Below are 13,204 nucleotides of genomic sequence, written 5' to 3'. Positions count from 1 at the left end.
TCTGAAAGCGAGAACCAGAATGTTTTAATTGATCCTGAAAGAAACTGGCAGCCAGTGAATAGTTTTAAGGATCGGATGCATGTATTTTGTATCGTATGTACAGACCGGGCTTTGGTTAAGTTTATAGTGAAGGGGCTCTCAGTTTGCCCACCCAGCTGTCCGATTAAAACAAGACTAACCCTAACCCGGCGGGTGATATGTGGGGGCAGATTACAGTTCATGTCTTTAAAATATCAGGGGCTTCGTAAAGAAGAGAAAAGACATTTTAATTTGTAGAAACCTGAATAAAAGATTTATCATTTTACTTAAGTTTCTCCCGGACATTTCTTCAAAGCTTCTTCGCTGCTACAGTAATGCCATTACGCGCACTCTGAATTTAGCGTCTGATGGCTTGACTGTAATCATGGAAGCGTCGGATAGTTTTACTCCAGAACAAAACAGTCAAAAATAAAATAGTCTGTCAAGTTGACTTCCATCGTGATTTGCATACTGACCAAACAGGTCTAGTTTATCTACTAAAAGTTCAATGGTTTGTACTAACAGACAATGGTGACTGATGTTGCTGAATGTTTAGAGTCAATGTTGATTACAACGGCTGTAATATGAATTGCAAGGAGATTAACAAGTCTTGGTTTCTGCCGATTTTGGGCTCCGATTGTCTCAGAATAACAAGATTCGTAAGTGGTGAATCTGTGTAATTGCAAGACTTGTAAATGGAGAATCCGTGTAAATGCTTATCCACCTGTGAATGTAATTTCACACACAGAATTGTAAGTTTTAAAAATATATAATTTTTGTTTTGTAAATTAAAATGATACATTTACAAATACAAATGTTTTTTAAATACAATAATAAAAGTTACAAATATCAATTTTACATTTGTGGATATCACGTGCAACCATTGAATATTTGCTGATCACCCTCTGTACGGTTACAAATATATGAGACAAAAATAGCTCCATAATTAGCTGCCATTCCTCAATGTGGTGGCCAAGGTCACCACGACAAGACAAAGTATATTTTTATAATTTGTTATCTGGAAAAGATTCTGAAAGCACAGGTCGGCATGTTCTTTTTCTGTATGGTTGTAAAAATGTTAAATATGTCATGTGGTGATTAAAATTATATGTTAAATGATATTCTTCTAAACACAGTGATTCCAAACAAACAGCAGCTCTACCTGGACTAGCCTGTTCTCAACATGGCCAAGTATCTTTCTGCAGTTCGGGAGTTTTTTCAAAGGTTTTTTAATGAGGTAATAAACTAAATTAAAAGATTTTAAGGTACCTTACACCACACATGAAAACAGACATATTGTCTTAGATTAATATGTACTAAAGTGAAAATTAAGACTTTAAAGTATAAAATCAAAGGTTCTCCTTTTCCCAACACTCCAAATAATCTTTGTTATTGACCCGATTAAAAGTATTACTACCAATAATTCCCCTCTCTCTTATAAGAATTATAATGGAAAGATGGCGCGGAAATACTGTATTTATATTATTTTATACAACAATACACATATTACTTATGTATGCTTTACAAGATCAGCACCGTTTGGTAATTGTTAATTTTTGGGAGTCTTTTTTTGTATTCATTTTATTTTGTATGCAATTTGTATACCTGGGAAACAGGTATTTCACCAAGTCAGCCTCATGAGCAAGTATAGGAGCCGTTTTAGCACAACCGCATCAGCTCGCACACCAGCTCATCATTCTTATCAAATGAAAATAAAGAACGTGTGTGAAAGTTATTGTAAAACATAAAACAGATTTAAGTTTCTGATAGAGAAACGTATTTTGAATAATGGAACAGGGCAATGATAATACATTAATAACTTGTTTACAATCTTATTAAAATAACAGTGAACTGTTGTCATAAAAGGTTGAATGACTACATTTAACAATTCCATAATTTATATTCCAAATAATATTCTTAGGCCCGGGCGTCTGAACTCAGACACTGTTCCCTTCTCAGTTCTTGTGCTTCGATCTCTGGAAGAATGATCAGGGCGAGAGAGTCATTTTTTCCACAATTCTGAGACAGGAAACCGAAGCATTGACGATCAACCAGGCTTTTTCCACCGACACGGCAATTTGGCAGATAAGTGCAGAAGACCAAAGATTTTGTTTGAGGTCGCGACCTTTTACGCGCGAGGTCACTCAGCCATCAGCAGGTTTTTGCATCTTCAAGTCCGTCTCCTCTTCCTTCCCCAGCAGAGAAACATAATTTTGCTCAGAGTTCTATCTTGTCCTCTAAACTGAGCTTGTCCCAACCCAAGCTAGTATAAGTGTGTAGTGTGTGTTGTGAGTCTGTTTACGCAGTGTTTGTGTAACCTGCAGCACCTGTCCCTCACACAAGCATATATTCTAACAAAGAGGAATTGGTAACATTGATTAACATATTTAACATAAACATTAGCTTGGGTTATAAGTGCGTATTTAAATACAAAATGGAGCATATCAGTTTCTATCCAACAATATCTGCGTAAATATCCCCAAACAGTAAGACATTGGAAAACAACAGTACCTCCACAGCAGGTGTGGTGTCGCCCTGTCTGTTCTATTCATACAACCTTTTACAAAACATCCCAGCCCTTAATCGTGGAGTTTACTGTGCAGATAAGCCTCCTTCAATCCGTTCGGTACACCTGCGCAGGTGAGACTATCAGCGAGGAGCCGCAGTTGGTCGACGCTCTTTGTCCTGGAAGCCCATTGTAGCGAGCAGAGGAAACCCTGTGTCCACAGCAGCCATCTTGGATAGACGGCTAATACTTGAGTCAGATACCTCATCTCAGCTGCTCCACTAGACGCCTGTAAGCCTCCATTTCTGGTAAGGACACACAAATAACTCCCTGCTTAGGAGCACAGACATGTACAGGGTTTTAAATATTGCTCCTAAAGTACTGCGACTATGTGATTCTGACGGTGTTTTGTCATTTCATCAGGTTTCTTATAATTGTCAAGCTAACGAAGCTAGGTAACACATAGCTATTGATTGATATAAAGCGATTGTCAATAATTTGGCATCCAGTAAAACCAAGTAAAATCTTAGGAGAATATAGTTAGGGTTAACTCGAGCCTTATCATTATTGATAATCGTCCATCCCTGTCAGCTGGCTAGCGATATACCATGCTAACGCTACTGCTAGTTGCCAGGGCTTTCCCTAGTAATCGTGACAACGCAAGATAAAGTATTTTAAAGCTATACGGTTTCATGTCATACAAACATTGCATTTATAGACAGACAGATGTACTGTGTTGTTGTTCTCTGTCGTTCTACTCCCTTAAATGTCAACAAGCTGACACACGGCTAACACGAACAACTTAGCCGGGACACCAGCTGGTGTTTAATTAGGCCCTCGTTTGTTGACACGGTAATGTAGCATGCTAATGTAGCATGCTAATCTAGTCCGGGCTAATGGATACGTATCGTTTAAGGAACATTAGAATTGGCGTTTTTTGATTCTTTATCGGACTAGGTTTCGATTTGGTTTCCGGCTGTTTGGCTAAGATAGCTTTAGTCCAAACAACTTAACGTGTGTGTTAAATGTCTTTAGGATTTGACCATTTTACAATACGGTATGGTACAGTAGATGTCAACTATTACTAGTTTGTTTCTTGTCCTAGCTGGGTACTAAGAGTTCATAGGTCCACTGGCATAAAAAACAAGTTGTCAATGGTAAAAACATGTTTCTAACTGCGCTTGCAGGGCGAGCTGTGTCTATTGATTATTATTATATAGATATTATATAGAAACTTAGTTGGCAACAACACACAATTTGTTTCCTGTTAATGATGTTTAGCAAAAGTATTTTACAAACTATCAAAAGCCCATAAAATGTGAATCAGCACCTTTCTGACCATTTTGCTAAAGTTCAGTATCTATCGGTGTGTGGTTGTGCAATCTTAACCATGTTAGTGTGCTTATAAGCAGAACTTAGTCTCCTCTGAGTCCCTTTACTAAACTATTTGGTGTTGGTGTTATGTGCTTACATTTGTCATTACAAATCATTGAGAAAACCCTCATCATTATTGTATAATGATAAGGGAAAGAAAGTGCAAATCTTTGTCAACTGTGGTCAAAACTGTGGACAAACTAATCACTTGATTTGTTTGTCCACAGTTTGACCATTTGTATTGTGCGTCTTGGCCACTACTGAACAACATTTGTTGTATGTGACATTATTTCCTGATGCCGTACACTTGATTTACCCTGTGCCTCCATAAGAAGTGTCTGTTGGGAGGAGAGCAGTAACCGTGGAACACCAGAACAAAACGCTGAGGCTGTTGTTTGTTCATGTGTTGCCTAGATAGATCCTAAAATACGACCATACGTTTTTCTTTTGTGGGCGGTAATTTCTTCATTTTGAATTTCTTCAAGCCCTCCCCTGAGATCACTGTGGTGACAGAGGTGTCACATGAGAGTCATGTGACTCAAGGAAATCCTGGAATGCTCATGTTGGATACGAAAGCACATTCTGTAATTTTAAATGTAGATTAAAATGATGCAGAGAGAGAACATCTTTTTACAAAGTTAATTATTCCCTATACATTCTGTGTAAGTAAGTAAACAATTTATATTTGTAGAGCGCTTTTCCAGACCAGGGTCACAAAGCGCTTAAACAATCAAAACAGATTACTGAATGTATCTTTTCCTCTGTGGGTGTAGATACATCTACAGCAATGGATTTTTTGGCTTCTCTCGCTCGGAGATCAGAATTTGTTTTTCAACTGGTTTCCTGGTCATAAAATAAGAACGTGTTGTAGGTTTGTAATTACAAACGGTGAAACAGTCTACATGTTTCTCCAGCATACCCACGATTGGCTACTTCTGCTGTGTTTTATCAGACATAATTTCAGTATCCAGAGACTTTTATAACTCACTTGCTCTATTTTTGCTGTTCCTTTTCCAGCGTCTCTCTCTCTCTCTCTTATCACACAACTTCCACATTTTTATGTTCACGTCAGCTATAATCAGGCCTGTCGAACATAGACGCTGAACTGCAGTAGTTTGAACACAAGAAAAGTGATTAATAATACAAGGCCTGTGAACACTAATATTAATTTAGTTTTTGTAAGATATCTAAATTTAAGTGAACAAAATATCATCTTTTTTTGGCATTTACTGAACCAACTCGATGCAGTGATGGTGTATATGTGATCTATCATCACAGAACTGTAGTCCAGTTTTGCCAATATAAATTGCTTAATTGATTTTGGGAGACTTGCATTGATCACTCAATCCTAATGTAGTGGAAGCTGGTTAATTTCCTAATGTCATTTTTGCTCTGAGATTTTGATGAGGCTGCAACCAGGAAAATTTAAGAATATTATCACTTTGAATTTTTGTTTTCTTCAGAAGTAGATTTGGAACAGTTATCTTTGTTATTCTACATACCTCTTGTTGTCTAGAAATGCTGCCGATACAGTTTTTTATATTTTAACACTTGGATCCTGCAGTACAAAAAGCAAATATTCAATACAATTGCTTTGCTAATTAATCTTTGTCACATTTCAGTCAATGATTGATATCTTATGTGATGACTTTTAAATAACGGATCATTATATCTACATGGTTGAAACCATGATTGATCTACTGTTCATCTTTTGTTGAACAGCAGTTAACTGCAACATGGCAACACTGTGCTCATATCTGATATGAAACTGCAAAAGAAAATTTCTTTATCTTCAATTGATTTAATTTAAGAAACTTTATTAGGCCCACTTGATATGGTTTTTATTTTTATATAATAAATTTAAAAGTCTAATCACCTTAAAGTGAGAGACTAGCAAAGCTAGCGCTATAAGCAAACTAATACTGTCTATGATGGTCACAAGCTGCATAATTAAGCCAGTAACAAAACATAAAAGACCAAATGAATATCAAAGTAGAAATGTTAAGGGTTTCCCAAGTTATAAAAAACAAAAGTAGGTGCTTTCATTCTCTACTTTGTAATGCACATTTTGGCTTCTTAACTAAGGATGTAGCAGTTTAATTGTTGAATTCCATATATTATATATTGTGAGCTTCTCACTATACAAGATTTTCTAAAACTTGACATGCAGGATGAGTAGATAGTTACAACGTTTTGAATATTAAAATGGCTCCTCCAAACACAGAGGTGTAACAAAAGTGTTGTCTTCAATTTTGCAGAGCCACGATGGCAACGGCACCGTACAACTACTCCTACATCTTCAAATACATCATAATTGGTATGTAAAGTGCAACTTTAATGTCTTTGTTTTCGTTTCATAGGAAAAGATCAACACTCGAATGTTTAGATGGTTTTCAGCTTTGATCCAGTTCCCTGTCCAGAACCACTGTATATTGAATCTGTTGTTTACCTGAACATGTTTGACACTTTCTGCATACGTGTGCTCAAGCTCACTGCTCCAGGCTCCTCAGCTATCAAGACAAGTCAGACCTGAAGCTATTGATAGTTTGAACGCAGGAGTGTTGTCTCACAAGCTGAGCCTTCTTCTCTCCCTCCGCAGGAGACATGGGGGTTGGGAAGTCGTGCTTGCTCCACCAGTTCACAGAGAAGAAATGTAAGTGGAGCTTTTTTATTTTTTTATTATTTCATCTGTGTCAGCGCCTGAATATGAGTTTGCCAGGTTGAGGCTGAATGCCTTCAATTGCTTGGATTTCTTTCAAAGTCAGAAAGGAGCGCCAACAGTGAGTCTCCTGTCAGCTGCAACCTCCAATTGCAATTCAGCATCATGAAGATCACCCCCACTATTAACGGGCCAGATGCTGCGCCGCTCATTCAGCCATCCACCATCACATCCTGCACACTTTCCACCATCAATTAGCATTCAAATACCACTGATTCTCACAAGACGTATGAAAGCCCTCGCTGTTCACAAGACATTGCATATTCGTATACGAGTAAATTACTGAATTTCTGGACTATATTAAGATACTTTTCTCATCCACTTTGATCTCTGCTGCTTGTACCACGATGCAGCCAATTCATTGATTTTTGGCCGGCCCAGATGAGGCGCTGGATGCTAACAAGAAGGCACTGGTTGGAATTTGTTTTAAACAGTTGATTTTGCATCATGATGGAAATGCCATTTAAGTTAAAGTCGATCATCTGACTGTTGAAGGAAATGGAGTTGCTTCACATAAAGTTGGCATAAATTAATGGAGGAGATTTTCAATTAGTTATGTAACTAACACTTTACTTTGAAATTAAGATGCACTGCTCGGAATACAATATGTATCAAAGTTAAAGGGGAAAAAATACTCTTCCTGTGTAAGTATCTTTAATTAATAGTTTCACCCTCATGTGACCTGAGGGTTGGTATTATTTTAAGAGAAATCTCTTTCCTTTTTGAGTTATAGACACACATGTTCATTTTAATGTAGAAACTGAAGTTCACTAAACCCTTGACATTAGGAATTGTTCCGGAGAGACTTAAATAAGTTTGTATATTTGAAGTTTTTTTTAAATTCCTCATGTCGAGGCTTCAATACAAGATGGACATTACAGAAGAGCAGTATTTGGATGTGGAAGTGTCATTTTGGAGGAAGATGAACTTGAGCTCATTAAAATGGATGTACATTTGCCTATAACTCTTAACTTCTTACTAATAACTAATCAGAACAACTGGCCTTTTAAAAATTGCTTATGTTTCGTACAATTAACAGTGTTATGAGGAAACAAACGTGTATGAAGCGTTATTAGTTTTAGTGCAGTTCCTCACGTCAGCCGGTCCTCGACGTGGCTGTAAAATCGGAAGTTTAAAGGACTTGAATGTTAGTGAGACTCCTCACCTGCTGCTCTCTCTCCAGTCATGGCAGACTGTCCTCACACAATTGGGGTGGAGTTTGGTACTCGGATTATAGAGGTGAGCGGTCAGAAGATCAAGCTGCAGATATGGGACACGGCAGGACAAGAGCGTTTCAGGGCAGTCACCCGCTCTTACTACCGCGGCGCCGCGGGGGCTCTGATGGTCTACGACATCACCAGGTTAGCCCTCACACAACCTGTTGCGTGGAAGTGAACTGTGGTTGTCATGGTAACGTCCTTGTGTATTGTAGGAGAAGCACGTACAACCACCTTAGCAGCTGGCTGACCGACGCAAGGAACCTCACCAATCCCAACACGGTAAATCCAAGTCTGTGTGCTCGGATTTGGTCCCACTTTTAGGAGTGCTAGTATGCTAAAAGACTAGTGCTAGCATACGCTGTAACCTCCAGTTCCTCAACACATTGCAAGCAGCTTAATTACTGGTCCAACAGCCCCAAACTGAGTCTTTAGCTGTCAGTATAGGTGAGGTCGGAAGTGTTGCAGGGAATGTCACTCCTACTGCTCTCTCTTCTCAGGTGATAATCCTTATAGGAAACAAAGCAGACCTGGAGGCTCAGCGGGACGTCACATACGAAGAGGCTAAGCAGTTTGCCGAGGAGAACGGTGAGTGTTTGAGCTTCTCCTACTGAATTTAGAACATGTTCCCTAAAGCTCTCTCTCTCCTTCTGCAGGGCTGTTGTTCCTGGAAGCTAGCGCAAAAACGTAAGTCTTTCCAACTTTTCTACTTGGTAGTCGGACTAAAGACCTTTGACATCTGAGTGAAGGAAGCTTCAACTTCTTGTAGCCAAAATACTTGTTGCTTTGTAACTGACATGATTGTTTATAAGATATTCATGTAGCACCTCGTACAAACCTTTGAAACATTAATGCCATTGTCATGCAGAGTTAACAGAATTTCCAGTGCTAATGTAGCTGCAGTTGCATTTCCATAGCTTCATCGCAGCCATGTTAGTGTAACTAAATCAAACCAGGGCACACCTCTGGGCTTGATGTCATTTCCTTATCATTTATTTTTCTAAAGATCTTGTTTTTTTCTCTTTTTGCCTTTTATTCGTCATTTTTATACTTTTCATACTACTTGTATACATTTATTCAAAAATAAATATCACAAAAGATATTAATAAAATAAAATGATGGCGTAATGTATTTTATTTAAAATGGTAAATTACATAGAATATGCAATGTTTTAGATATTTTATAATGAAATCTAATAAAAACCTAACTTCAGTTGATCAATAAAAAAAACCTCACATTTTTAGACTAAAACATTATGACATCTTTTTCCAACGCAGGGGCGAGAATGTTGAAGACGCCTTTCTGGAGGCTGCTAAGAAGATCTACCAGAACATCCAGGACGGCAGCCTGGATCTGAATGCTGCCGAGTCGGGGGTCCAGCACAAGCCCTCGGCCCCTCAGGGCGGCCGGCTAACAAGCGAACCACAGCCTCAGAGGGAAGGCTGCGGCTGCTAATGACCAAGCAAACCTGCTTCACCCAATCCGTCTCCCTCCCTTTCTCTCTCTGTCATCCTGATCTCCCACAATCCTCCTCTCAATCATTCCACTGCCTCCCTCTTTCCCTCTCTGCTCGGGGGGGAGGGGGGGGCAGATCTAGGGGTCTCACCCAACCATTTGGATTTCCTTCTCCCTAATGTCGTCATTGTCACATGACTTCCTGTCATTTGCGTCGAAGTTGGTGTCCCACTGCTCATGAGTTTTATTTCTAGCAGAAATTCAGCCCAAATTGAGTAGAAAATACTTAAAATTAGACTGGAGCGTCGATAGATCTCTTCACATGTTTCTCTTCTCACGGTTTGTTGCCTTATTCTCACTCATCTGTCGTCTCCTGTTTTCATCCTGAGGGATGAAGACAAACACTCCTGAAACTAACGCTGCACTAATGAGCGACCGCTCTGCCTTGTATAGACACCACAGCAGAAAGCAGCATGCCCTGCCTTTTTTCGTCAACTTAGCTTTGTTTTAGCGCCATCTAGTGGAGCGTGTAAATATCAGGCTTCGCTAGTTGCTTCATGGGATTTTTTTTTGCTTGGCTCTGTACAGTGTATGTAGTCGTAAGTCTGCCGGTAGTTCATCCTGGGATTCTGTAACATAGTTTGTATTGATTCACCCCCCCCCCCCTCCCAACACTCTCACGACGGATGGGAGAGGAAGTGAAATGAGACGAGTAAAACTATTTATGTCTGCTAACTTTTGATTCCTGTTTTCTATGGAGTGGAGAAGAGGACACTTTGATTTTTTTCACCCCGTCCTAGCGCCTCCTCCTGGACGAGGTCTGCATCACTCTCTTAACTGGACAGGGGATGCAAAGTCTTGGAGGAATGAGAAATTCCTTCTTTCCGGGTGACCACTTCCCACTTTCGTCTGTCCACATCATAAAAAAAACGACAAAAAACAACGTACATATGTATAAATTTTTAAGGAGTTGTGCTAACATTTAAATGCATACTTGCGTGTATATGATTTTAAAATGTTGACATTTTGATTTTAATGACAAAATACTCTAGACATACAAAATAAATTATACATAACCAGACTGTGTGCGTGTGTGTTTGTGGGAGACACAGCAAAGGTGGTCAAAGTTGGTTTGTTTTATTGCAACAGCAATGGCACAAAATGTATTTACAACAAAATAGAAAGTAGTGGTATGATGAAAGAAGAGCAAACACTGGCAGTACCGTGGTAGAATGAGCTCGAGTCATCGAGCATCCATTTCATAGGTCTGATTTAAGATCGCGAGTGGAGTCATTTCAGTCCAGTGTTTCACCGAAATAGCAAATGTGAGTTCCCACTGTACAAACAACATGATGCTACTGATGGCTTTATCACTGGCAAGGACCTTCCCCACTGCTGCCAAACAGTTTTAAGTTAAGACAACCGGCAGGTAGGAACACTGAGGAGGGACTTAAGGCACTATCATTGACCCAAAGCAGAGTTTAAAATTCAACTGTTTATACCCCTAAAGTCAGCAGCTAAACAAGGCTAAGAATGTTTTATTATTTGAGATGTGAAACTTCAATATACATCCCTTCTGCTTCTTCAATAAGTGCTCGAAATGTAAAGCGCACCAAAATAACCTTGAAAATCACCCCAACAGGTAAATCTGTAGCCATGAGGCACTGCATTGGCTTAAAGGTTGCTTTATGAGTCAGACACATTTCAGACAATTTTGACAAAACTGAATAACCTTGGAAATCTGCCACCACGAGGACAAGGTGCTCAAAAGGTGCACTTAAATGGTGCCTACAACCCTCATGGCTTTTGTAAATTGGGTTCTCTAAAGTACCCTAGACCTTGGACAAGTGTTTGACGAACATATTATTCAACTTGTTAACACGGGTTGCATGCTCGTCCTGCTGCACAAACTAAAAGATGGGTTTCAAATAAAAAATGTAGTCTCGTGGACAGAACCAGCCAAATACTGCAGAACACATATATAAACAGCCCAAGCCAGTCACACATTGGAACAGAGTGGTTTGATCGGACCATATCAATTTACCAAAAAGATTCAGGATTTGAACCGCAGACGAGAACGGACACATTTTCTTCAGCTCATGACCACAAGTGAGAAACAAGTCTTTTAAAATGTTGATAAAAAAAAAAGTTGGCCCACAAGCATGTACACGATTCACCCCCCACAGACTTGGCTTCACGGCATCAGTCATTCATCAGTCGTAGTTCTGGTAGATGCTGCTACCTCTGAACAATGTCACTGATCTCTTTGACTGAGGACAGCAGCTTGCTGAAGTCCTGTTGTGAGCTGGCGCCCCCTGTGGCCGTGGGGCAGATCTGCAGCTCTCGCAGGCTACCCTCCAGCTTGTTTATGGCTTCCCGGAATGCAAACTTGTTCCTCATCTGCTGGATGGAGTCAACGTAGCTCATGCAGTACTTGGAAAGGTTTTTCCCGGCCTCCAGGACAGCGTTGTGGCTGCCAGTCTGCTCCGCGTTCCGGCAGATGGCCACGCGGAGACGCTCCGTGCCCTCAAGGACCATCTCGCGGGTCACAGCGGGGTTGGTAGTTCGCTCTGTGCCCTGGCGAGGTGCCGTTTTCCGGAGGGAGCGGCGGGTGTCCACAAGAGGGATGAAGGCCGAGGTCTGGTCTGTGGGGGAGGTGAAGGAGGACGAGAAAGCTCCGAGGCTCTGGCTGGACAAGGAGCTGCTGACTGTGGGGGTGGAGGTCTTCAATGGTTTAGATTTGGATTTGGAGTTCAAGGAGAGCTTCTTGGAGGAGTCAGTGGGGGATGTGCTGGTCAGGTCAGTGGTCTGATTGTCCGAAGGGGAGCAGGGGTTCTTGGCTTTGGTGTCTGTGCTCGTGGTTGAGGGGGTCTCATGAGTGGGGCTGCGAGAGCTCTTTACCGTTTTGGCGATGGTGGGTGGCGGTGGTGGTGCCGGCTTGGGCTTCTGGATCTTCCCTCGCTCCTTGATAGAATCTCCTATGTGCTTGTTCCGTCGGGCGCGGCACTCGTCCCCTGCAGCCCCAAGTGCCGGGAACACGTTGGGCTTTAGCAGCTCGGCCTGTAGGGCGCTAGTCTTGGAGTTTTCTAGTCCAGTCAGTCCTGTTTTCCTCACCACTCTGGGCGTCAGCGCTTGGGGACTGGATCCTGAACTGGACTCTGTGTCCTTTAACACCTCATCTGAAGTCTCCTCCGTCTTCTTCGGCAGCCTTGGGGGAGGGGTCAGCGTGCCAAGTCGTATGGGGGTTTCCCCTTTCTGCTCACCAGTCCTCTTGCGAGGCAGAGCTGGTTTTCCCCCGAAGGTGCCAGAGTCAAAGTGCCGCTGGCCCATGTCCCTAGGCAGTGTGACCGACTTCCACTCGGTACCGTCGGAGTTAACAGGCAGACTGCTTGACCACAGGAAGCGTTTGGAGGTAGCGTTGAGTTCCTCTTCACTGGGCGGAGTCGTGGCTGTCTTGCCACTCAGGCCCAGCACAGTGGAAGCCCCCTTCTTTTTGGGGAACAGCGGTCCAGGGTACGTGGGCGCCCCATTGGTGATGGACCCTGCCCCGTTGTTGCTAGTACTCAGAAACCTGTGAATGCTGTCATGGATGGAGCTACCGTTGTTGAAAGCGTCTCCATCCTGGTGTTCTAGTGACCCTCCCCGTCTGTCCGGGTGCAAGTCCATCTCTCTGAAGGAAGAGCTGCGTTTAGGTGGTGTTGGGGCGTTTTTCTTTTTCTTGATGAGGCTCCGCAAGAGGCTGCCTCGTGTCTTGTCTTTGTCCTTGGGCAGCAAGCGTTCGTCCTCGTTCAGATTGGTGTCCAGCAAAGGGCGCTCTTTCCTGGGGAGCATTGGCGAGTTTATGGCTGGTTCCGGCTCGAGAGGGTCTGAAGTTTAAATGGAACAGAACCGTAAGTGAAGAAACAATTATGACTT

At 41.5% G+C, this 13,204-nt stretch overlaps 2 protein-coding genes across 3 annotated transcripts in view; one reads left to right on the top strand and one right to left on the bottom strand.

Moving 5' to 3' along the window:
- Positions 1-2,676: 2,676 nt before the first annotated feature.
- Positions 2,677-10,370, top strand: rab14l (RAB14, member RAS oncogene family, like). The gene is made up of 8 exons (XM_087792234.1): positions 2,677-2,832; positions 6,157-6,215; positions 6,498-6,551; positions 7,801-7,978; positions 8,050-8,116; positions 8,335-8,422; positions 8,491-8,521; positions 9,112-10,370. The coding sequence occupies exons 2-8, from the start codon at positions 6,164-6,166 to the stop codon at positions 9,287-9,289; spliced, it is 648 nt and encodes a 215-aa protein (XP_087648360.1). The 5' UTR covers positions 2,677-2,832; positions 6,157-6,163; the 3' UTR covers positions 9,290-10,370.
- Positions 10,371-10,410: 40 nt separating this feature from the next.
- The window catches only part of abl1 (ABL proto-oncogene 1, non-receptor tyrosine kinase), a 36,958-nt gene continuing 34,164 nt past the window's right edge, over positions 10,411-13,204 (bottom strand). For both annotated transcript variants that reach the window (XM_087792232.1, XM_087792233.1), the window contains one exon: positions 10,411-13,155. In XM_087792232.1, the coding sequence (XP_087648358.1) occupies positions 11,528-13,155 (1,628 nt within the window). In that variant the 3' untranslated portion in view covers positions 10,411-11,527. The remainder of the gene's footprint in view (positions 13,156-13,204) is intronic.

The sequence above is a fragment of the Callionymus lyra genome, chromosome 5, assembly GCF_982586985.1.
Source record: "Callionymus lyra chromosome 5, fCalLyr1.hap1.1, whole genome shotgun sequence".
NCBI lineage: Eukaryota > Metazoa > Chordata > Actinopteri > Syngnathiformes > Callionymidae > Callionymus > Callionymus lyra.
Note: the sequence above shows the minus strand (reverse complement) of the source record. Positions and strands in the feature narration are given on the sequence as shown.